Source organism: Aspergillus novofumigatus, assembly GCF_002847465.1.
Source record: "Aspergillus novofumigatus IBT 16806 chromosome Unknown P174scaffold_6, whole genome shotgun sequence".
Taxonomy (NCBI): Eukaryota; Fungi; Ascomycota; class Eurotiomycetes; order Eurotiales; family Aspergillaceae; genus Aspergillus; species Aspergillus novofumigatus.
Genome location: NW_020194279.1, coordinates 2,354,825 through 2,378,839, shown reverse-complemented (window position 1 = coordinate 2,378,839; position 24,015 = coordinate 2,354,825). Strand labels below are relative to the sequence as shown.

General features: G+C 49.9%; 9 protein-coding genes across 9 annotated transcripts; 7 read left to right on the top strand and 2 right to left on the bottom strand.

The window, feature by feature from the left end:
• Nucleotides 1–699: 699 nt before the first annotated feature.
• P174DRAFT_374963 (putative ARID/BRIGHT domain protein (SWI1)) lies at nt 700–3,645 on the top strand (the record flags this gene model as incomplete). The annotated part of the gene is made up of 1 exon (XM_024822602.1): nt 700–3,645. One exon carries the CDS (start codon nt 700–702, stop codon nt 3,643–3,645), a length of 2,946 nt encoding a protein of 981 aa, XP_024680752.1.
• A 939-nt stretch (nt 3,646–4,584) lies between these two features.
• On the bottom strand, nt 4,585–5,529 carry P174DRAFT_493399 (mitochondrial 54S ribosomal protein mL49; the record flags this gene model as incomplete). Its single annotated transcript, XM_024830845.1, has 3 exons — nt 4,585–4,767; nt 4,851–5,239; nt 5,421–5,529. The coding sequence occupies 3 exons, from the start codon at nt 5,527–5,529 to the stop codon at nt 4,717–4,719; spliced, it is 549 nt and encodes a 182-aa protein (XP_024680751.1). The 3' UTR covers nt 4,585–4,716.
• Nucleotides 5,530–5,935: 406 nt separating this feature from the next.
• Nucleotides 5,936–7,410, top strand: P174DRAFT_423293 (eukaryotic translation initiation factor 3 subunit E; the record flags this gene model as incomplete). The annotated part of the gene is made up of 3 exons (XM_024825119.1): nt 5,936–7,077; nt 7,139–7,333; nt 7,392–7,410. 3 exons carry the CDS (start codon nt 5,936–5,938, stop codon nt 7,408–7,410), a joined length of 1,356 nt encoding a protein of 451 aa, XP_024680750.1.
• Nucleotides 7,411–10,610: 3,200 nt separating this feature from the next.
• Nucleotides 10,611–11,605, top strand: P174DRAFT_453386 (uncharacterized protein). Its single transcript, XM_024829152.1, has 2 exons — nt 10,611–10,786; nt 10,956–11,605. Exons 1-2 carry the CDS (start codon nt 10,750–10,752, stop codon nt 11,315–11,317), a joined length of 399 nt encoding a protein of 132 aa, XP_024680749.1. The 5' UTR covers nt 10,611–10,749; the 3' UTR covers nt 11,318–11,605.
• Nucleotides 11,606–11,852: 247 nt separating this feature from the next.
• On the bottom strand, nt 11,853–13,381 carry P174DRAFT_444189 (ArsA family ATPase). Its single transcript, XM_024828024.1, has 4 exons — nt 13,272–13,381; nt 12,750–13,189; nt 12,098–12,687; nt 11,853–12,044 (listed from the first exon to the last, which is right to left on the bottom strand). The coding sequence occupies exons 2-4, from the start codon at nt 13,137–13,139 to the stop codon at nt 12,002–12,004; spliced, it is 1,023 nt and encodes a 340-aa protein (XP_024680748.1). The 5' UTR covers nt 13,140–13,189; nt 13,272–13,381; the 3' UTR covers nt 11,853–12,001.
• A 192-nt stretch (nt 13,382–13,573) lies between these two features.
• On the top strand, nt 13,574–14,660 carry P174DRAFT_444188 (hydroxyisourate hydrolase). The gene has a single exon (XM_024828023.1). The coding sequence runs from the start codon at nt 13,858–13,860 to the stop codon at nt 14,446–14,448; it is 591 nt and encodes a 196-aa protein (XP_024680747.1). The 5' UTR covers nt 13,574–13,857; the 3' UTR covers nt 14,449–14,660.
• Nucleotides 14,661–16,055: 1,395 nt separating this feature from the next.
• P174DRAFT_444186 (uncharacterized protein) lies at nt 16,056–16,922 on the top strand. Its single transcript, XM_024828022.1, has 2 exons — nt 16,056–16,439; nt 16,484–16,922. The coding sequence occupies exons 1-2, from the start codon at nt 16,321–16,323 to the stop codon at nt 16,686–16,688; spliced, it is 324 nt and encodes a 107-aa protein (XP_024680746.1). The 5' UTR covers nt 16,056–16,320; the 3' UTR covers nt 16,689–16,922.
• Nucleotides 16,923–17,484: 562 nt separating this feature from the next.
• On the top strand, nt 17,485–19,462 carry atfA (bZIP transcription factor atfA; the record flags this gene model as incomplete). The annotated part of the gene is made up of 4 exons (XM_024830143.1): nt 17,485–17,593; nt 17,718–17,822; nt 18,056–19,088; nt 19,156–19,462. The coding sequence occupies 4 exons, from the start codon at nt 17,485–17,487 to the stop codon at nt 19,460–19,462; spliced, it is 1,554 nt and encodes a 517-aa protein (XP_024680745.1).
• An 858-nt stretch (nt 19,463–20,320) lies between these two features.
• P174DRAFT_514503 (tubulin gamma complex associated family protein) lies at nt 20,321–23,877 on the top strand. Its single transcript, XM_024832085.1, has 2 exons — nt 20,321–21,878; nt 21,943–23,877. Exons 1-2 carry the CDS (start codon nt 20,603–20,605, stop codon nt 23,772–23,774), a joined length of 3,108 nt encoding a protein of 1,035 aa, XP_024680744.1. The 5' UTR covers nt 20,321–20,602; the 3' UTR covers nt 23,775–23,877.
• The last annotated feature ends 138 nt before the right edge of the window (nt 23,878–24,015 follow it).

Here is a 24,015-nt window from a genome sequence, read left to right as displayed (position 1 = left end):
GTTGCAATCCCCATCCTGTGGTGCTCATAGTTCCAGCGCTTCTTTGGCTTATTATTTCGTCTTATTGATTAAAGTCGTCATTACTCTTGTATTTTTTTGTTACCGTTTTTTATTTATCCTGGTGTTACAGCTTAGCTGCTTCTTTACTTACACTGATGGTTGAGCCTCTGACAGTTCCCATCCCTGTTTTCTGCCTTTGCGCTCCGGCGCCTGGAATCCCGTGACTTCCCATCGTCCTTGCACTCTCTCAGGCCTCTCAACCACTGCTATTTCGGGACCGGTGTAATCGTACGCTTACGAGTCGGCATCTAAGTTATCCAGCCTTGTCGGTATGTACAAAATCTTTGCGCTAATTTTATTCCTTCAGTACCGATCTTTTTCGTCTCTCCATTACTTGCAGCTCTTGCGTCGAATGTCTCCGATAACTCTGTTCTGTGTGGTCGTTGCTTCTCAAATGCCCGTGTCGCAGACTCAAAAGCGCGACTCAACCACAACCTCCGACGCGTCTATAGCCCCCACCTTGCCCTTTCTGTGATGACTTTTGTCAATAGTTGTCCCATCTGTTGCATCATTGATTTCCATGTTGATTTCGTCGCGAGTCCGACAGTTGCTTATTGATGATGACCAAGCCTGTTCTGTGCGTGTGTCACATTCACTGACGATCATCGCCTTGCAGATGGGTTGGTAAGACCACACGACATGAATGCCTGGCTAGCCGACGCCTCGAACCTCCAGAGCCATGACAATGGTGCCTTTAATCAAACAACAATAGATCCATCTACAGCATTTCTCCATGCATCGCCCACGCCGCCAGACCCCAATCAGTTCCAGCGCATGTTCAATGGAGTACCGCGAAATGCTTCCCCCGGATTCCACAACCCTAACCAGGTGATTCCGTCCAAGAGGTCGCGACCAGAGGATGGTCTCTCAATGTCACCCAGGCAAGCGCCTGGTGGGCTGTCTGTATCGCGATCTCAGACGCCTCATCAAGTGCCTTACCCTGGTTACCAGGGGCCTGCGAACGGCGCGCAGCAATTCCCTTCCCATGCCGCGCCGTACCAACATTTCCAGCAAGGGACTCCGACCAATGTCACTCAGTCCCCCATCATGCAAGACTTTGACCAGCACGGTGTGCAACGACTGGGAACTGCCTCTCCTAGCCCATTCTCGCCCGCTGGCCACCATGTCGGGCCTCATATGTCCCCGCCACAATCAGATCATCCAAGTAGAGTCAACACACCGCAAAATAATTCGTTTATTCAAGGTCAACCTTTCCATCAAGGGATGGGCCCGCAATTTGCACCCGCTCCTACGATGACTTCTGCTGCTGTGCAGGCGCCCATGCAAGCGCACTTTAGCAGTATGCCGCAATATCAGCAAGCGATGGCGGCTCAACAGCAGCGACTGCATGCATTGCAGATGCAGAGCCAAGGTCGTCCTATGAATATGAATCCTGCGATGGCAGGACGCCCCGTGGCAGCGGGAATGAACGCGATGGCAAATCCTCAGCAAATGGCAGCCATCAGGCAAATGCAGCAAAATATGGCGAAACCACCCAATCCTGAGGGCTTTATGAGGTCGTTGCAGAAATTTATGATGTCGCGCAATCTGCCTTTGGATCCGAATCCCATAGTTTGTGGTCGCCCTATCAACCTGGTCCAGCTCTATGCGACGGTCATGAAGCTGGGTGGGTCAAAGAAGGTAAGCGCTGCAAACATGTGGCCTGTAATAGCCCAACAGCTTCAGTTCCCTCCGATGCAATTTCCTATGGCTGTACAGGAGATTCGGGAGCATTATCAAAGGAACCTCGCTGCGTACGAACAGGCTTTCCTCAGCACGCAACAGAAGCAGTTTGCCGATCAAATGCAGCAAAACTCTCTGCCGCGACAGCCAAGCGATCCTTCAGCTCTCCAGTTTCAGTCGCCAACAATCAAACAGGGCCAAGGGTTCGAAGTACCTCAACCAGTTGGTGCCTCTCCTGGTAGCATGTCGGTAGCAAACAATGCGCAGCAAAACGTTCCAAATGGCTTCGCGACCCCGACCCAAGTCAAAACGTCGAACAAACAACAACAGCATAGACTAAGTGTATCTCGCCAGTCTCAGCCTCCAGCAACCCCGCAGGATTCTACAGGCCAGTTACCAAACCAGTCCCCTGCGCAGTCAACAAAACCTCTTGGGGGAACACCGGGAAAGTCGGCGAAGACATTCGAGCAACCCTCTGATCAACCTTTGAAACATCCGATACAAGATCCTTTCAAACCAATGGTTTTGCCGGAGAGCAACTTGCACGGTCCGATAGCTTTGGATGAAATGTACCAGCTTGGGGAAGAATTAACTAGGTTGAAACCAAATGTGCCTTCCTTTGCCGAGCTTGGTGTCATTGACATTCACGCGCTCACAATGAGCATCAAGTCTGGTATTCATGCGGAGATGCGCCTGGCGCTGGATACTCTTGTATCCCTCTCTTGTGAACCAGCCGTCCAAATCTCGCTCGATAATTGTGAAGATTTGATTGATAGTTTGATCGAATGTGCCGAGGACCAAGCTGATCTCCTTGCTGAACACGCCGTGGAGGTTTCGGATGTGATGTTATTGCCCTCGTACGAGGAGGTTACTCGTGGATGTCAGGCGGAATGGACTTCTCTTGCCGACGTCCCTGAGTTTGGAAGCCTCGAATATGAGCTCGATCGGGCTGTTGACAGACTCATCTGCGTCACCACAATATTGCGGAATCTTTCCTTCACTGAGTCGAACTTTGGGTTATTATCAACTGCCCCCGTTGTACAGTTCATATCAACCATTATCCGATACTTAGGGACTCGAAACATGCTTCTTCGATCCCATCAGAACACATTGGATTTCATGAAGGACGCTGTCATCTATTTGAGCAATTTGGCACATGTGATTCAGTTACCAAGCAAAGAGGAGGCCCTTTGTCTATTGCACTTTCTTCTGTCTTTTGCTCCATTCCCGCCTCCGACGTTGGGTGAGGACGGCGTCATGTTTACATCCTACAACGCCTCGATTCACAAATACACACCCGCCGCCGTCGACAGCTTGGCTAAGCTTCTGGCCAGAGATGACCCCAACAGGACATTCTTCAAAGCAATATTCTCCGGTGATGGAGCGCCCGGTTCGCAGCATGAATTGCTGACCCGTGCTTTCGGACTAGCTATTTGTCCAGTCCCCGATCAACTGCGGAAACATCTGGCCATAGCGGACGCCCGCAAGGTATTCCTCATGCAGGGATTATTGGCAGCCGACATTCTTTCTTCGTTTGCTGATGGTACCTTGGCCAAACAATGGCTTGAATCAATCGACGGGTTTGCTATTCATCTTCTGCGGCTCTCATGTTTGCTGAGCACTGAACGTGTCCCTCCCCCTAATACCAATTCTCGCCAGTCCCATGCTGCCCGAGGCCAGGCGGAGGCAGAGGCCTCCGCGTATAGTTCTATTATCAATCGAGGTTTAACAATACTGTGTCGACTAGCGGAGAAGTCGAAGCTCGCTGACAATAGTTCCGCGCGGAAGTTTCCGTCTGGAATCATCCCGAAGAAAGAGAGCCTACTTGGTGCATTGTTGATGCCCAATGTTGATCCTGGCGTTGTTCGGCAGCTGATCTCTTATGCTCGTTTAGCCGAGTAAAACGTGTCAAACCCTAATGGAATACTCCGCCGCTTCTTACTCTCTTGTGCTTCAAACTCCCTTTTCTTGGATATTCAAGCGACCGCAGCGGGCTTACCATCTTACAAAGCCAGTTTGTTCATTCTCTTCATACCTTCTTCTGATCTCAATGAGGACTCACTCATACCTGTTCCATGCCTTTTTGTATCTGTTCGGCGCCGGTGGGAGAAATATTGTGGGGCGTGACTGTGTATCATTCTGTCTATCACTGTAAAATACCCTCGGGCAAAAGAATCATTCATGATGTCTATATGGGTAAATACACCATCGTTGTCATCATTTCGAAGCATTCATCCTCCATTCGTAGCGACCTACAGATGCCTAGTTCTCTTCGCTTTACATTAAAGGAGACGACAAGCTTCTCCGCAGGAAAATTGGTCATCATCCCTACCATGGAATTGAAATGACACTGTAGAATATATCAAGAGACTCGCCTGAGCTCCCCACGGATACTAGGATGCCGAACCTGCTTTTACGTGCCACAATTGATTGCTTCCAGATGCAAATGTCTTTTCGCCTGATTTGACCGGACCATTGGAGCTCTGCTAAAGTGTGAAGTACAAATAGCCACTCAACCGAGAAATGGCAGAGATGAGATCTGATGCGGAAAGGATAGAAAGAGGACAACAACCCCAGAGTACAGCAGAAGCCAGAGCCTTCAATGACAGCAATGAGAAACCCGCAACACGGACACCGGCAAGAGAATCGTACAATGCAAAAAGGGACATGAAACGATATACCAATCAAATGACGATCCAAAGACAGTGAAACGCGATAAACAAGTAGACAGTTCATGTAACCATCAAAGATTCACTTTCTGCTCATCTTGCATTTTCCATGGGCTCCTTCCCTCCGCATAACACATTTCATTTCCCTTCTTCGGTCTTTTGGTAGTGCTTTGAAGCTGAAGCTTGAAATAGCTCTTTTTCGTGGGATATGTAAATTGGTAGTCGATTATCGAGTAGATGATGATGATAGATGTAGGGTACGGAAAGGTAATCGTTCATGCTGAAAGAGCCGATACGTCACTTCTTAAAAGTTACGCTCCAGAAGGAACTTTTGAATCTCAGGCTTCCGCCAACCCTACATGGTGGTATCAATTAGCAACCCCTTTGATAAAGGAGGAAAAAAGCTCTGGACGGCGCGAGGCATATCCCCTGGCATACCTTAACAATAATATGGCCATTGAGGCGGTTGATAGTGACGTCCGGGCTCTTTGGCGCACGCGGGTCGCCGCTTTCCAGACCGAGATACCGTGCAAGGTCGCTCCTCAATGCTTCGAGATCACCTTCCGTCTTCTGAATCTTGGTCTGTTGCTTGGTACCACCGGCTTTTGTGACGAGGTATACGGGGAGCTGGTTTGATGCTGTGCGACGAATGAAATATGGGAGGTTTGTGAGTTGCAGATTTGCTCCAGGAGGGGGAACGGCTCCTGTTGTTGCGGGAGGGGTTTCTTTCAGAGTCTGGGATTGCCGTTTGAGCTGAACCAGGAACGTCCGAGACTGATGGGCGCAAGGCTTTGATTTGGAGTGTTGAGCGGATCTCAATGAGTGAACTGCAGTAACACACGTCAGTACGATCACGTCCAATCTGATTCCCACGTCTGCTTCTCTGTTCCTGTTCGTGTTTTTGCTATAGCTCGCTTATGGATAGAAGGCATGGGATAGACGGATTCGACGGAGACTTACCGGAAGCGATCGATCTAGATTGTGAAGATAATGCGGATAAAGAGCTACATGTCCTCGATGAAGCGACAAACTGTGAAGCATTGAGGAAGAGGGGAGCTGCGGTCGACTGCTTGCGAACAGCCGAGAAGACCGGCAGAGACTGTAGGAAAGATGCCATCGGCTGTGAATATGGGAAATAGGGGCCAGCAATGGATGAAACTATGGCAATCCCAACGCGTGGATGTGATGAAGAGCCCCGACCACAAATGGGTTCTATCACAGGGGATGTGAAGGCGACGTACGATCGAAGAGAGGTCCTACAGAAATGTCAAGCATCATCCTACAACATACGATTTCTTGCGTTCTGAGCGGAGACCTGCTGCTAATCCCAAAGTGGGATAGCGCGTCCACCAGCCCTCCCGCCCACATTTTCGCCAGCGCAAAGAAACCGCCGCACACTTACTTTGGCACGGGACGAAAGAAGAGACAGAGAGAGAGAGACTTCCAACACAGTCCTCGCTGCTGTTCCTCCACTTTATATAACCCGCCCTTTCCTCTCTTCCTGCTGTCCATTCTACACCAACATGGCAGCCAACGTCCCCCCTTCCGCTGAGACTCTTCTCAGTGGTGCCGCGGCCCACCCTCCCAAGACCGCTGAAGAAATCGCCAACCAATACAACCTACTTCCCAAGTTGATCCCCTATCTCGACCGTCACCTCGTCTTTCCTCTGCTTGAATTCAGCTCGGGCCAAGATGACGAGAAGGAAGTTGTCCGTGCGAAGTACGAGCTTTTGAAGCACACGAACATGACCGACTATGTTGCCAATCTCTGGAAGGAAATCAACAACTCCGACGACATTCCCGATGAGTTCGTGAAGAAGAGGGAGGAGGTTCTCGCCAAGTTGCAACAGTACGAGGAGGAGAGCGCGAAGATCACTCAGCTGTTGCAGGATGAGAGCGTCGTGGCCAACCTGCGAAGTGACAAGGTCGCCAACTTGAAGTTCCTCGAGGAACAGCACGGAGTGACCATTGAAATGGTCAACAGCCTTTACGATTACGGCCGGTTCCAGTACAGCTGCGGCAGCTATGGTAATGCCGCAGAGCTTCTCTATCAATTCCGTGTTCTTTCGACGGATAACGACAAGGTCGCCTCCGCTACATGGGGTAAATTCGCTTCGGAGATCCTCACTACCAGCTGGGAGGCTGCGATGGAGGAAGTCCAGAAGGTCAAAGATTCGATCGAAACCCGTCTATTCAACAACCCTCTGGGTCAGCTCCAGAACCGCTCCTGGCTGATTCACTGGTCTCTTTTCCCCTTCTTCAACCATGATCCCGCTCGCGATGTCCTGACCGATCTCTTCTTCTCCCCCGCCTACATCAACACCATCCAGACCAACTGCCCCTGGATCCTGCGGTACCTTGCCGCGGCAGTTATCACCAACCGTAACCGCGCACACAAGAGCAGCAGTGTATACCAGAAGCAATTGAAGGACTTGATCCGTGTGGTGCGCCAGGAGGGTTATGAGTACAACGACCCTATCACCGACTTCGTCAAGGCTCTCTACGTTGATTTCGATTTCGAAGAGGCTCAGAAGAAGCTGGGCGAGGCCGAGGAAGTGCTCCGGAGCGACTTCTTCCTTGTTTCCACCGCTGATGCCTTTGTCGAGGCTGCCCGGCACTTGATCTCTGAGAGCTACTGCAAGATCCACCAGCGGATTGATATCAAGTATGTGGCAGTATCCTAAAATTTAGTGACCTGGCGACGAATAACTGACATTGGAAACTAGGGATCTTTCCACCCGTCTCGGCCTGAACCAGGATGAGGGCGAGAAGTGGATTGTCAACCTGATCCGCGACACACGTGTTGATGCCAAGATCGACTACAAGGAGGGCACCGTGATTATGAACCACCCTCCCCAGTCTGTGTACCAGCAGGTCATCGAGAAGACCAAGGGTGCTTTCTTCCGGACACAAGTGCTGAGGTTCGTTCCACTTATTGTACCCCCACCACTGACAAATTACTAATTTTTATTCTCACAGTGCGGCTGTTGCGAAATAAAGTAAAGAATTAGATTTACGCCCCGAAAACAAAACTCATCCTTTTTCCTTCCTCCGAATGGTTCTGTTCATGTTAAAAATCCCCACGATCTGTGGGTTTCTTGTGTGATGGGACCAAGCAGAGTGGCATCAGGCTGGCGTTCAGGTGGTCCACTTTTCATGTTCCCGTAATTCCTCCTCCTTTCTATTTTATGTTGTCAGAGTTTCAGATATCTCTCTTGGGCCTCCTGCTTGACTCTCTTTGTGTTTCTGTGTCGATGAGAAAAGAAAACGAGTGGCCGTTGATCGAATCTTTGACATTTCTAAGGGTCTAGAAGCGAGGGAAGAACCGCAAGGGAAGCCAGCTCGAGTCCGTGCTCCGAGACTCTAGGATTTTACTTCGGAGCCGGGCGAATGACCGATTGTAACGATTGATGAGAGTCATATTGTTTCGCACGGTCGCAGAGCTTTGTGCTATGTTGATTGATCCATTGATATATGCTGTTACGAATGGTCTATAGACAGATGAGTGAAATTCAGTATCAACCTTCCGGTTACCTCAAGTTACTCCTGTATTCACTCATTGCCTTATGGCCTTATCGGCAGGCTAAACGGCCCAGATGACGGTGAACAATGAGACTGCCTGTGAAGACGGAATATCTCGTGTATTATTTGTAGGAATCAAGAGGCCATTGGAGAAGGTCTCTCGGACGGAAAGGCGGCGATCCACATGAAAACCAAAGCAACCCGAAAAATGAATTGTAGTCGAGGCCAGTTATTAGTACATGGCCCGATTTCAAATCTCAAGAGATGTTCGAACAGAAAGACGGATTCGACATAACGCTTGCAGCGAAAACGCCGGTCTTGATCAACACGAAATAGTAGTAGGTGAAAAATGGACTGGCGCGCTCGGATGGGGTATATGGTTGAAAAGCAAAAGCCAGGAGAGAATCAAACGAATACGCTCGAAGATATCACTGGCTCTAAATCGGTGAAAATCTATTGTCAATCAAAAGACTTGGAATTCATCGCCCACGCCGCCCTCCGTGATCAACGGGCTGCCTGCGATGCCCAAAGGCGCGCACCGGTACTATCTCGTTGATATAAGGCTCTGACTCCCGGCAGGAATGGGGTGTAAGGATATCTCCCGTCATTCGAAGGGATTCCTGCCGTTCGTACTCTCGTGACATGATGGCCAGATCATTGATTTGTTCCTGTGGGATCCTGTTAGCGACAGGGCAGTAGGAAAGCAATGCCAGAAGGGAGCAGAGACCCGTGTCAAAGGCATGCCATTGATGAGATAGCCGTCGCGCCCCTGTTTGTATCAAGCTCGCGGGTCAGGCAGACTCTTCCCATGTATCACGTTCGTCAACTAAGTAACCGTTTACCTGGTAAGTATAGGGTCTGACAGTTGCCGATGGTCCAAGGAAGTACTGGATATGGCCCAGCACAATATGCCTTGAGAGACCATAGCCTGGCAGCCAATATTGCTGGACTTGTGACATTTTTGCAAGCGTTTTGTCGTTCTAGAGTGCACGCTTGGAGGTATATAAGCTTGATTGGATGCTCGAGTAGGATGGCGGTTTAGGAAAGGTGATGATGGTACGAAAACAGGTATATGAATGGACGATGTGTGTATATATAACCCCAGACCGAGTCTACTCATGTAAGGGATAGCGGCGAGATAAATACGAAGATCATCTGCAAGAGCTCGAAGGAATTGATTGAAGTTCGAGATGCTCAGCTGCAATATACAACCATGCTCGCTTAAGTGAAGCTGATCAGCATTCCCATTTACAACCACTGTAGAATCTTCCAGACGAGACCACACTTACAGTGGTCCAGAACTTCAAAGGAGTATCCATCACGAGCAGAGTGAGAAGATGGCTGGAAAGCCAATTTGGCTCATTGTGCTCATCGGATCCCGGAAGGGACCGCCTCACTCTTTGAGAGGACGAGATTCAACCCCTTTTCGCACCGGTAAAACAAAAGTGAGGCTTGACTTTGATGAAGACTAATACCGTTCGCAAATCGAGGCCAGCTGCACCCACGCCATGCGCTCCTAGGCCGCTGCGCCCAGGGTCAGGTCCTATTCCTTAATCGTGCGTCTCAATTTCAAGATCCTTGGACTAGATTGCGGTGAACATGCGGCACCAAATTGGTCTGTTGGGATATTGTCGTGGCTCCATGCGCTGACATCCTAGGACAAGTCCAGGTCGTAGGATATTTTATCAATAACATTCCGAAACCGTCTTCTAACTTTCCCCAGCTCAATCAGGGCGCTTAGTATTCCGAGTTCAAATATGTCTTGAGATCGGAGAGCCCCGTAAACAAGAACGGGTCCCACTGATCATCGTAAGATCCGAGAGCGATTGATTATCTATGCACAGTGGATTTGTTGTACACGCAGGCCTGAGAGCAATTCCACGCTCGACCCATTTCTTTGTATCTGGGAAAAGAGCCAATGCATGTTAGACAAATCAAAAGCAGCAGCCGGATTTTAGGATGAACTTCACTGTCTCGACTGACACCGACAGTAGGTAACCAAGGTATAGACATGCCGAGTCCGAGAACGCGTGGACCAGTTGCCAACAACTATATTGATCCAGAACCGAGGAGAAGAACACTGCATTGTATGCACAAGGCCGATTCAGGAAGCAATGCTTGACGTCTTCCATGCAGTGTCCCCCGCAACTCATATTTATCGATGGCTCCGTCTTGCAAACGGACCTCCTAGGTTTCGTTTTCAACAAGAATCTGCAGAAACGATCCGAGACCCTTCAGCAACAGGACAAACTAATAACGATTTTGGATTCGGTGACTTCTCGTCCGAGAGTCCATCTCTTCAACCAGTCGATTCCTAAGCGCTCATCAATGCAATGTATCCAACAAGGATCCGCCCTGCGGCCTATGAAACAGTCTGAAGCAGAACGTTACAAGTCGTTCCGCTGGGTCTTGGTGATCTCCACCCAGCTAGGTACATGGGAAGAGCCCGTCCGCTGATTTTGTCTGGCTACCTTCCTGCGTAGATGCAGCTACTATACCCACCAATGTGGCCGGAGAGCGACCAGCCAACCATTGCATACCGTGGCATTGGGATGCATGGTCAACGACTTCATTTCCAACCAGTTCAAGTATGCCACACTATCACAGTGTCATTGCTGCTTTTAGACTTGCCTTTAGCTGATGCTATGTGTTCTGGTGCTTCCTGAATGGCTCGGCATGCACCTTGCACATTCCGCCATTACAGCCAAGGCAGCTATTTCTATCAATGTCTTCCCAGACTTGCCCTCACAATCACGGCTTTTACCGAGGGTAACCTTTTACTACGATTTCAACCTCGACCCGAAAGAAGAGAGTGATGGCCTCTTCCGTGGAGCTCAAAAGAAGCGGTTCCAGTGAGCTTCTTTCAGTCCGTGTAAGACCAAGGCGGATTGTAGGCATACAATCTCGGATGAGGCTGTTCCACATGAGCCTGTTTCACTTGCTTTGGCGATCTCGGGATCTTGATCTTCAAGCAGACCCACGAACGAGGGATCGGCGAACTGCCTGATACTACTGAGACAGGGCCCCTATATTTCCATACTTCAGACACCGGGACGATCCTGCTTTGGAGGTCCTTGCAACTGGAATTACCAAGCGGCCCATTGAGCGAACCAGAGGCTCCGGCCTCATTTACAACATCACGGCCGGAAGTACTGAGCACCTCGCGCTATTCAGGTACCAAGGCGAAGTGCTGTAGACCAGCCGACGAAGGCATTCTGTCTTCTGATTCATATCCAAATCGGGTGGAGTTGTCGATACTGCACAACCTATCACTCGCCTCACTGAACTGGAATAAGCAACTCAGCTTGACACCCGACATCGATCATTTCGTGACAGCACCTGCTGATCTCTTGAGCTTCTTCACTTCCAGATGCTACGATTGACTAGGCTAACTTCCTTCATCAACCTAATAACAGTTCACAAACATAGAACAGTATATCACCTCATGACAGTTACATGTAAAGTGACTTACGTTTTGCATTGATCAAATGGCTCTTCAAGTTGATATGAAGCAAAGTTGAGGCGTGTATCGTCAAAGCAAAAACTCACTTGACTCCAAAGCATTCTTGATATTCAATGGAAGTAGAACCTGACATTTGACGCAGCGACCCTTAGAATAGAAGGGGTGTTTAGATCTGGTTTGTGTTAGGGAACCGGGCTCGTGTCCTGAGCTGCCACCTTATTCGCGTTCAAATAAACCTCAAGCAGCATGGATAAGGCTTCAAGTGGCAACAAGAGCTTGCTCGAGGCTTTGAGATCCTTTGTGACAGTATGTGAACTACATGCCGATCTTTCGGAGACTGTGAAAGTGAGGCGCTGTGGCGAATCACTCAAAGAAGTCAGCCACACCATGTGTGCCAACTGAGGCGAGAGCAAGTAAGACGAGAAAGCACAAGTTTCTACAGTTGGTTATTGAAGTCAGAAGCAGTTGACTGAATAGGAAGGTGAACCTGCGTATAGAACGCAGTATGATCTCAAATCATTATGGTCTATTCATTTCGTAACTCGTCCCGACTATATCTCTTACGCCTCTCATATGGATACAACAACATGTTTAGGGTAGTAGTCTATTGGGGAGGAACGTAAGGGTGCACGAGCATCTCGCTGAACCTGTAGACGTCGTTAGTCATTGTTTCCAAACAAGGGTCGGATAGAGGACTGACTTTTCGAGCTTCTCCTTTCCTCTAACTTCCTCAACCAGTAATGGCATCCGGACAACGTTGAAGTCTTCGTAAAGCTCTTCGATCTGCTCGAGGTACTTCTTCTGCATCTTCCTGCGAGCATTGCACTGCTCGCATCCGCTTCCTTCCTTGGGGAACAGAAGCTGGTTGACCACGATGGCATGGGTATCGATACCGTAGCTCGTGAGCTCCTGGATCATACGCTCGGTCTCGTACAGTGACAGGAATTCGGCGATGCAGACACACACGAAGGTGGTCATGTCGGGGTTCTTGAACTGCGTATTCACCTCGCTAATAGTCTCCCGCAGAGACTCCATCTTTTGGAGAAGCTCGTCGATACTCTGTCCGCCTGGGAGGCCGCCACGAGCACCCAGGATCGAGTTCAGCATTGGCCCGAATTGGGACGATAGCTGAGAGAGCTTCGCGAGGGCCTTCTCAAGGACGGTAGGGAACTGAAGGAAACGAAGGGTGTGTCCGGTTGGCGCAGTGTCGAACACAATAACCTCATACGACAGAGACTTGACTTGCTTCAAGACTTCAGCGAAGGACATGGCTTCGTCGACACCGGGAATCTACGAAACATTGATTGTTAGCATGGACACACACTCCCAGTATTGGCACAGGTTGCACATACGCTGAAAGCCAGATCCTGCATCATATTACCCATACCCAGTCCGGCCATGGGATCATCGCCCTGCGACTCTCCGCTGGCAAGGAGATCCTGGATGCTGCCGTTCGGATCAATTTCCATAGCGCTAAGGTTGGAGTACCCATCGACCAGCCTGGCCTCCTTTCCGAACTTCTGCCCGAAGGCGTCGCTCAGGTTGTGTGCGGGGTCGGTCGAGATGAGCAGGACGGATTTGCGGACTTTCGCGAGCTGGATTGCGAGCGAGCATGATGTCGTTGTCTTCCCGACACCTCCTTTACCACCAACAAAAATCCACCGCAAGGTCTTCTGGCTGAGAATGGACTGGAGCGTTGGCTCCATGAGATCGTCGCCGTGCACGACCGCGGTCGAAGACATTTTGAGGGATTCGGAACGTTGAGAATTTGCCAAGCAGAAATCTAATGCGACTTAATGCAGTGAGAAGACGCTCAAATCTTTTGAAAGGGCTAGTTTGCTTGTTCGGTGAGCAGTGATGGGGGTTGAATTTACACGTATTTGCTTCCCCGCAGATGCCAAAAGTTTTGATTGTGGTGTGTCGAAGCTTCCGAGAAATGGGCTCGAAAGAGATCTGAGTCACAGGGACCTGACTTGAAAGTATCGACAGGCAAGCAAGCAAATACAGAAAAAGAAAACTATTTACAACCGTCAAACCGTGGTCAAAGTGGTAGAATCATCTGGACGCTCCGGCCATCATCGGCGGGGCACGTGCTGGAGCTTTCTGCCTGAGGCCTCGACATCTATACATTTGGACGTTCTCAACTTTACTCGAGGAGATCAAATTGTATCGACATAATGGTTCTAGTGCCATCTTCATCAATGAGCCCGTTGTAATGGTCCTCGGAGGTCCACGAGCAAGAGTTATGTAGCCAAAACTCATATTTCGCACAAAAACCAGAAGGTCAACGCCCCACTGAAGGTATACTCCGTATGGAGTACAGCTGTCGGTACTCTCCGAAGCATGAGAAGCGGAGGTAGAAAAGGACCCCCATGTGCCAACAGATGGTCATGCTTTATCTACTTCTGCAGGGAAAATTCCGCACACTTGCTTCTCCAATCCTCGTTCTTAATCTACTTGATGGACGTTGGAAACCGACAGACCAAGTCAACAGACCAATTGGTGAAAGCCAGCGACCGTCTTGCCCTCTACCAGAAACAGCTCCTTCAAGCCTCCGGCCCATCACCGCAAACCACTTCTTCCAGTCGCAGTATCTCAACCGCCGCACAGGCAGCTAATCAAATGTCTCGCGATCCCATTACCTGCCATGTCCTAAACACCCTGACGGGTACCCCAGCCGCAAACCTCCCAGTAACGCTGACATTCCTCGGGAGCAGCAATGGCAACAACACCAGCCAAAGCCCCGTCACATTCAGCGCAACGACGGACGCAGATGGACGTGTGAAGAACTGGACTGCCACCGCCGCGACAACTACGACGGTTTCCGGGGTGCTTTCATCGCTGCCGACTGCGGATAGCAAGACGAACTGGGCGGTGCGTTTTGAGGTTGGGCCGTGGTATGAAGCGCAGGGGATCGAGAGTTTCTGGCCGGAGGTGGAGGTGAAGTTTACAGTGAAGGGACGTGGACGGGAGGGAGAGGAGGGTTGGCGTCACTATCATGTGCCGGTGCTTCTGGGGCCTTGGAATTATTCTACTTATCGGGGTTCTTAAAATGAGACCGTTGATGGCTATCATGGTTTGATGGTTTGATAGTGGATCGTTAGTTCCTCTTTATTTTCCTTTTTCTGATTGTGGAGCGCGCACAGTGACGTATCTGGAGAAGCTCTAAAATGATGAAACAGGGACAGCCAGAGGTAGTCCGTCCATCATATCTTTAAGATGGGGTAGTCAAAATGCTGCAATTGAATATGCATTTCTAGTGAGCTGGAATTGACAAGTAGATGAACTAGAATTAGAAATAAAGTAATCATGGATGTGATATAAACGAAGGTCCAGTGAGAATGCTTAGATTAGAACCAGTGGTCTGGTCAAGTTGTCAACATATGTGCTGCTATGTGACTTGTGACGGTGCTCGTCCGTGATCCATCCGATCGCCAACGTAGCTAAGTAAGTTCCACATATGGAGCAGTTCTCAAGCATGCAAGCAAGGAAAGGCATTGGTCAACCTACTACCACTCCAAAGTCAAGCATAGATATGAAACGTTACCAGATGGACATTTGCAATGAAGGCAAATAAATGCTATGTGGAAGAGATAAGAGTCGACGCTTGTGTTACACGAAAGTCAGGATGAGACCCAATGTTCAACTATTGCAAGATAGTAGCTGCATGGCAGAATTGAAACAAGCGAGTAATCCCAGATACAGACAGGCTGTACGGAGTAGCTACCGATGCAGCCCCAACTCCGACCCAGTATTTCCCGAATATCTTGAGATCCATCCAGAGATCATCAGGTTAGATGGTTGGAATAGAGTATATGTTCGAATTTCCCTGGTAGCGATACTGTTCATTGATTTGCGAGACTAGACAGGTAGCGTGGCCACTGGCCACGCTGAGAATTACCCCATTCGCATCAATACCTATGATACCCCAACAGGATTCGTGGACTTAACTACCTTGTCTTGGAGTGAGAATCGGGCTAATCAACAACATGAATCATGCCAGGGGACCTGACAGACCAGATTCAATGCATTGGCTCCGTGGAAGCATCCTGCGCCATTGCAAGGGCTGGCCAAGCCTGGCATAATGGATGTAAGCAATCTACCTTGATGAGCACGATAACGCACCTCTACCACTTGGTACTGTAGTAAATGTGTGGTCATCCCATCTTGCTTCAAGACAGACTACCTACCTGATAGCACTGGTGCTAGTGCATATGGGGTTATCTTAATTGAGAAGTTAGTCCGTGTGCCTGTTGGCGAGACGGAATCCGAGTGGCAACAGGAAACCCGGCGCATTTGACTCTGTCATCCAACCAGAAAATCAGTAACTTGGAGTCACGTGAGTAGAACCCACAATGGAAGCGGCCTCGGTCATTGCGTCATTGCTGGGATCCAATCAGCAGCGCTGAGGAATAGAGGATAAGAGTCGAGACCCAATTAGGTATTGAAGGATTCTTCCGTGCGAGTCTCTGTTGGCTGGTTTCACACATTCACACCTATCAGGCTATCCCTGGATCATCTTTTCAATGGGATCGCATTGAATGGAGCCCTACAAAGAACTCTTTCCACTGAGACATGCGCATACTCTTAGGTGTCCTCCTCTGATAGACATCAGTTGTCAGTGTGCTCAGATTTCAGGATCTGAATCCCACAAGATCGTGGTGTTACTTCTGGGGTGACTATGGGAGTATCTACACACTAAAATGCTGTATGTAGAATTTTAGTAAGGTACTTTGAAGAGTCAAGGTTGCAAAAATCCAGGTGGAGCCGGGAGACTGGCCCATGAGTGGCCAACTGCCAGTCCATGTGGGCCCACCTGTCGCCCAGTGGCCACCCGGCTGGTCCGACATACCCCAAGGGAAAATTCCTGTCGTCGTCACCGTGATCTCATCCAAGTTTTCCCTGCCCCATCTCCTCTGCCCCATGATTTTCCTTCTGTGCTGCTTCTGGGCTCTCGTGTGCTGGGTCTGGCTCTTTGATTTCACTCTTTTCGAGTCATTTTTATCCCTGGATAACGGGCAAGCATTCTTTAACCTGTCTCCGTATTACTCAACCAAACAGAGGAAAAAAAGAACAAGAAAATTAGAAGCAGTTTGCTTATCAAATTCCCCTGTTATCCAACCACCGCTTCTGGTGTGGTTCCGACGGGATTTCGTCATTCATATTGGTCGAGAGATATTGCCGGGGAGTCCACAGCACCACAGGTAAGGGCGATGATTTTTGGCTGCTACCATTACTATTCAGATTTGATTTCTTGTTATTCGTTCCCCTCCTTGTCTTGGATTTTTTAGTATTTTCTTTTTCTTTTTCCCTCTTTTTTATTATTATTTTATTTTCCCTGCCATTTTGTTGGTTTCTTCCATCTCTCCATAAGTAGCAGATAAAATTGGGAGAATCAGAGAGATCACATATTGAAACAAGGAGAGAAATAATAATATTGAATCTTAAAGAACAATCAGCAGAAAGAAGAAGAAGAGATTGCTGGGATAACATAAATCGATTCCAGGTTGCAACCTGGAAGGACAACCACAGGTTTTTGTACTCATCCAGGGTTGCATGTTTCTGGCGTGACGGGGAACTACTATCAACCTGATAGCACACTAGTCGGATGCTGACTAGTCGAAACGCTTAGCTCACCACCCTCGACCGCCTCCCCTCTTCTTCCATTCTTTTCTTCCACCCCCTAAAATAAAATACTCCTTGTTGAATCGGACTACGTCACAACTCTTCTTCTCCCCTTGACACCTCGAAAAGTCACTACACACTAAGTACGTGCGCTTTGCCTTGGGTGTACGTATAGTACAGCACCAGGGAAAAAGACGTGAAGAAGCAGAGACCAGAACAACGACAAAGCAAATTATCAACATTATCTTTTTCTTACTCCCAAGGATTCTTCTCTTGTTCTACTATTCTATTTGATCCTCTTTTCTATCCGGTTGATCGCAAATTTGTTCTGCGCTCTCGCCACCACGTCCACTCGCTTGTTTCCCGTCTTTTTCCCTTCCCCTACTATTACTACCTCTACCTTGGTCACTCTCGCGGCTGCCCTGCACTCGCCTAATATATTGTTTCCTCCTCCGGGTCTCTATGATGTCTGCTGCTGTCGCTTCGTCTGTGCCCGCAAATCTACCGCATAGTACAAACACTCGTAATTCATCGCCAATGGATTCAAAGAAGAACGCGTTGGACGCTGGAGGTGAGTAGTATATCTTCTTGTGCGTCATGGATATGAACCCTGGTACCTTTTACACGAAACCTTCTCTGTCTATCCTCTGGTCTTCCCCTCCTTCCTGAAGTCTTGACTCTTTTTGGTCTGGCAGTACGCCACTTCTTCCCCAGATACTGCAATCTGTATCCTGCCGTCGGGATGACCTCACACTTGGCGTCATCGATGGAGGGGATTTTCCTTATCAGATTCCGACCCTGTCAGCCACGCGATGCAAAGAAAACACCCTTTACAACACCCACAACACGTTTGATCTTATCACCTTGTTGTCGCATCATCGTTACTCCAACCTTATTGTACCTTTACTGACCTGGGTTCTAATTGCGCATCTCAGACTCCAAGGCGCCTTCCGACACTAAGGACCAGAAGCCTGATGTCGACTCGCAAACCTCGCTGGCGCCTCCCCGCGACCTGCTGTAACTACTGCTACAGATACTCCGGATTACTTCAACTCGGTCCACAATCCCTTCTCTCTGGAGCCCAATCCTTTCGAACAATCATTTGGGGGTGGTTCCCAGAGCGAAACTCCAGGAAAGTCGTTACTACCTCCTGTAGCAGCGCTCACATCACCTGCTTTACCTGGCACCAGTTCTACAGGTGGCTATAATTGGTCCAATTCTTTGCGCTCTGGGCCGTTGAGTCCTGCCATGCTTGCTGGGCCAGCTGGTGGTAATGATTATTTCGACAGCATTGGCCGAGGTTTCCCAACTCCCAACGAATCTTCTCTTCGCACCGGTCTCACTCCAGGTGGTGGGGGTTCTATGTTCCCTGTGCCGAGTCCGAACTCCCAGGCGATTCTGCAGCAACTACAGAGCGGCGGCGCGACTCCCTCCACAATTGAATTCCATCGTACTGCATTGAACGCTGCCAAAAAGAACGGCTTGAGTGGTCCTACTTCCAATCCCACAGCCGATTCCGAGGGAGTTCACAGTGTGAGCATGGATATCAAGAGCAGTCAGCCTGCCAGCGTGGACCCTTTCACGCATCACGATGCTGCAGATGCAGCCAACGGGTTGTTCATGTTGGCCAAGGGCGGACAGGCCAATCAATTCGTCTCCAACCAATCGTCTGTCCCACCTCGTACTATTCAGGGTAACAATCAATCGCGTGACGCAGACCGGCGTGGATCTCAAAATGTCAATGGCTCCGTAGCCAGTAGTAGAGAGATGAGTGGTGATGCATCTGATATGCAGGCAGAACAGGCAAAGCCTTCCGCCAAAGGGAAAGGAAAGAAGAATACTGCCACGAAATCAGGGAATACAGCCAACAATAGACGCAAAGCAGACGATACGCCCGCCAGGGGTCCGAACAAGAAGGCCAAGACAAGCATTAGCTCCGGCAGCGCCGAGCCTCCGTCCGAAGCTGGCGACTCCGAGGATGAGGATGACATGAAGAAGAAATCTCAGACCGACACGAAGAAGATGACGGACGAAGAGAAGAGGAGAAATTTCTTGGAGAGGAACAGGTACGCTCTTGACTGTTACATGACTCCCCAAGGCAACTCTGATTTGATACTAATGCACTCTGACTAGGGTCGCGGCTCTGAAATGTCGCCAGCGCAAGAAACAGTGGCTTGCCAATCTTCAGGCGAAGGTCGAACTATTTACTACGGAGAATGACGCGCTTACCGCCACTGTTACGCAGCTTCGCGAGGAAATTGTCAACCTTAAGACCCTGTTGCTTGCTCACAAGGACTGTCCCGTTTCTCAAGCTCAGGGACTAGGTCCTCTCATGATGAATGGAATGTCGACAGGCTTCGACCCTCATCCGTACAACATCGCAAACAACATGGGTATGCAGCCAGGTGCACCTATCCCTACTCAGGGTATGCGACGATGATAATGTGATTTCACCCGCTCATGATCTTTAATTGACGCCTGATCATGATTATGACATCTAAAATTCGATCTCTGCTCGACAGTGTACAGGCCGCTTGGGTCTAGACGGAGATACGGTGTTTCTCACTTCAGCTTTTTCGCCCCTACGCGGGCTCTTACATTTCGATTTCTCGGCTGCGACTTTCCCGCGGACCTATGGCATGGGCCGGTGTTTATGATGTGTACGAACTCCAAAATTGACGGGAAGATCCAGCTGGTGCGATGGACTTTGATTGCACTCTCGGAAGGTGCAGTTTTGGGCGCAAAAGATTTTTGGCGGTTTGATTCGTTTCTTTCTCCTGTCTGTCTTCTTATCTCGAATCCTTCTTTCATCAACTCCAAGCCTCGGGTTGCATTTGTGGCTCTCAAGGCTCGGGCAGTGTAGTATCTCTGTACTCTGGCCTTCCTTTTCTTATTCTTTACCGGGACTATTTTTACTTGTTTTTATGTTCATGGGGGCACTGGTGTTTTCAGCCGTGGTTTCAGCTTTAATATGGGCGGCGTTGGCGGCTCAGGTTTGTTCTGGTGTCTTGATGACTTCCTTCGCGTATGGTGTCTTAGGCATTGTGAATGAAACGCGATTCAGGTTCATATAGCTTTCAGTTTGTAAATTGGATCATCGTCGCCGGTGTATAATCCTTCAAGAAGCATAAATTGTGTCGCGGATTGACTGCAAGTAGTAGTAATCGTTTATCCTGTGATGAATCCATTAGGCACGTAACCAAGAACTCCGTACCTTACTGACGTCTGCCGGTCTTGGCGTGCGCGAATTGGTACAGATCAGTCAAGACAAACACAAACATCCCAGCCTTCATGAGCCCTTTTGCTATGCGAATTGAAGCTGTCAGTCCAAGTGGATGAGGTAATCTATCGGAGAACTTTCTCAACTCAATTCCCAGGATGCACTGCGGCACTTCGGAAACTCTCCTTGACGTCGACACACTGATCAACAAACTCCCCACTTTCGTGTTTTCCTTCATCCGCGTCACATACGGTTGACTCGAGCAACGCGACAGTGAAAGATAGGAGTCCTCGAGAAAGGCCAGCAAATTGAGGACAGGCGGCATTTTAAAAGGCATATCCGCGAACGGCGGCCCGGACAATGTCTTCGCGTCAACCCGCGCGCCCGCGTCGCATCGAAGATGCCCTTTCTCAACTTGTCGATTCCCTAACTCCGCCTATTTCCCTCGCAGAGATTGGCGATACCGTCTCCGAAGACGCAGACGAGCTACTTGCTGAAGCAGAGGAACGCCGACACCACGAGAACCTCGAACGTGCGTGGCGCATCATCGACACAAACACCAGCTCCAGAAATGACCATGCCTCGCCAGCTGATGGCGCGGGCCTGGGCATCAGTCGCAGAGGCAGTTTAGCAGGAGGGGAGAACATCAATAATGCGTCGGACCTTATCAAGCGGAAGCTCCTCCGGGAGAATGCGAGCCCCGACAAAGCTGTGCGGTTTTCGAACTTGTATTCGCGCTTGCTGACGCAGCCGGTTCTGTCGCAGAAATGGGCGATCCTGTACTTGCTGTATCGGCTGTCGGGCTCGGATCCCCAGGTTGAGGTTGCGGATGAGAATGGGAGAAGCCGGAGTCCGCTTATGGATGCGGGGAATCTGCAGAATATGATGTTGAAGGGTGGCCATCAGAGAGTACGACATGGCCTGGGGCCAAGACTGGAAGGAGATTCAGACGAGGATAGCCCGGCTGTCAGTTCCTCTGCTTCGCAGATTCCAGCAAAGATGGAGCGGAAGGCCTCCGTGCGGCGGCAGGAGTGGGAAAGGGAAAAGGATGTCGGCCAGGAACTTGGGCATGCCACAGCCGACAGAGTTAAAGGAGGTCGAATGGCTCGCGGTGCACACGATGCTGCGCCTAGAGATAACCGCCCTATGGACGATCAGAAGGCATCTTTTCAAACCCAGTCATTTTCAGATAACTTCGAAAAGCGGCCTCATGAGAGCGGACTTTTACGTGATTTACCCTACAACTTGCAAGGATTGTCGTCTTCCAATCTGGAATTTTCGTCATCTTCCGTTCTAAAACTACCGCCGACTCTCCCCATACCCGTCTTGTCTCTCTTGAACACCCTGGCGGAGCCGTGTCTGCTATATAAAGCCCTGTCGAAATACGTGGAGGATTCTGGAGGTGGCTTGCTCACCCAGAGCTTGCGGGCTGCTCTTTCAAACGAGCTCCGTTCCTACCTGGGACTTGTAGCAACCTTGGAAGGGGAGATTCGACGAGCGCTGGCCGCTAGCGGAGACCCCTATCAGTCGAAGGAATCGACCAAAGGGTTGGTAACGTTGAAGCGTTGTGTAGTATGGACAAGAGATGCGACAATGGCGTTACGGTTGATGAGTTTGATAGTTGAGGAGGCTCGCAGTAAGTGTGCTTTTCCTTCCCTCGACTGCATTCTTTATCTTCCATCGAGCTAACGGCATTTCAGACAAAAAAGGTGGTCAATTGATATCATTGATTCATAGTTTCTCAACGTCTCATGGAGACCCTTTCGTTAACAGCTTTGCGGAAAAGCTGCTCTCACACGTTACACGCCCGTTTTACGATATGCTTCGGCTGTGGATCTATGATGGTGAGCTTTCAGATCCGTACCAGGAGTTTTTTGTCATGGAGCCGGAATTCAGACCAAACACGGACCCGCGACGGCTTGCGACCAGTGTCTGGGAAGACAAGTATAAACTGGATGACGAGATGGTACCGTCAATCATCACGCAGGACTTTGCGAAGAAAGTCTTTCTGATCGGCAAATCATTGAACTTTATCAGATACGGATGCGGGGACTCTGGATGGGTTGAGGCATACTCTAAAGAAGCCTCCAAAGAGTTGCACTATGGTGATACGGCTAGCCTCGAGGCATCGATTGATGAAGCCTACAAAACGACTATGGCGCGACTCATCCACCTCATGGACGACAAGTTCAAGCTATTCGACCACTTGCACGCGCTCAAGAAGTATCTGCTACTGGGCCAGGGCGACTTTATCGCCTTGCTCATGGAATCCTTGGCGTCGAACCTCGATCGGCCTGCCAATTCACAATATAGGCACACTCTCACCGCGCAGCTCGAGCATGCCATTCGTGCTTCCAACGCTCAATACGACCCGCCCGACGTTCTCCGCCGTTTAGATGCCCGTATGCTGGAACTCAGTCACGGCGAGATAGGATGGGACTGCTTTACGCTGGAATACAAGATTGATGCGCCTGTTGATGTTGTTATCACACCCTGGGGCTCGACTCAATATCTGAAGGTGTTTAATTTCCTATGGCGAGTTAAGCGCGTCGAATTTGCCCTAGGCAGTACTTGGCGGCGGTGTATGACCGGCGCTCGCGGAGTCTTAGGAAGCGTCAGCGACAAAGTCGGAGCTGACTGGAAACGGGCGAGGTGCGTCATCGCGGAAATGATTCATTTTGTTTGCCAGCTCCAGTACTACATCCTCTTTGAGGTCATCGAGGCCAGTTGGGATCAATTGCAGGCGGCCATCTCCAAGCCAGGGTGTACGCTTGATGATTTGATTGAAGCACATACCAAATATCTCAACTCTATCACGCACAAGGGTCTGTTGGGCTCGGCATCCTCATCCCGCACGGCATCCGGCCACAAACAAGAAGAGGGCTTCTTGACCCAGCTCCATCAAATATTGAAGATCATGCTGGCGTACAAGGATGCCGTTGATGGGCTCTATTCGTTTTCTGTGGCAGAGTTTACCCGAAGACAGGAGCTCAGTGCTAAAATAGAAACGCGCACCGCTCAGGGGCGCTGGGGCATTACTGAGCGCGATCTCCTATCTTCCCGGCGTCCACAAGGGCATAAGAACTCATTATCGTCATTCCCCCCATCGGTGGCCCAAACTCCAACCGTCGGAGTTGATGGCGATGGGTTCAATACCCCGTCATCTCTCGCCGGCCAAGAGCTTTCTGCAGACGACCACATGCTGGCATCACTTCGAACACGTCTGCGCGAGCTCTCTGCGGAGTTCCGCTCCAGGCTGAACGTGCTACTGGGCGACCTAGCCTACCAACCCGATGTCGACATGCGCTTCCTTGGAGTCGTCATGAACTTTAACGATGTCTATGAACCAGTCCGGAGAAGGAGGACGGCAACGACCAGCACCAAGGACAAGGAGCGGGCAAGGCGAAAGGCTGCAGCGTCTACCGCGCCTGGAGGCAACGGCGAGGCCGGCCCCCAATTGGAAGCCAGAAGGGAAAGGAAGGACACCTCGGGAGCTGAGCATAGCGGTAATGGAAGTGGAACAGGGTCATGATTTCACATCGAGCATTTTACGCACATGGGTTTAGATGTTGGGAGTCGGACATTCGTCGGAGTCGGGAAATGGGGTCTGCATGATAACGCGAGATGAATATACGGTTTCCCAACGATATAGAACTTTAACATTAGGTTGACCTATTGAACGAATATGTAAATATCACTCAAATTGCTGGTACAGACTACTCGAAACGTCTTTCTCCAAGGCTAATCGCTTATCGGTGGCCCGGTACTGATAA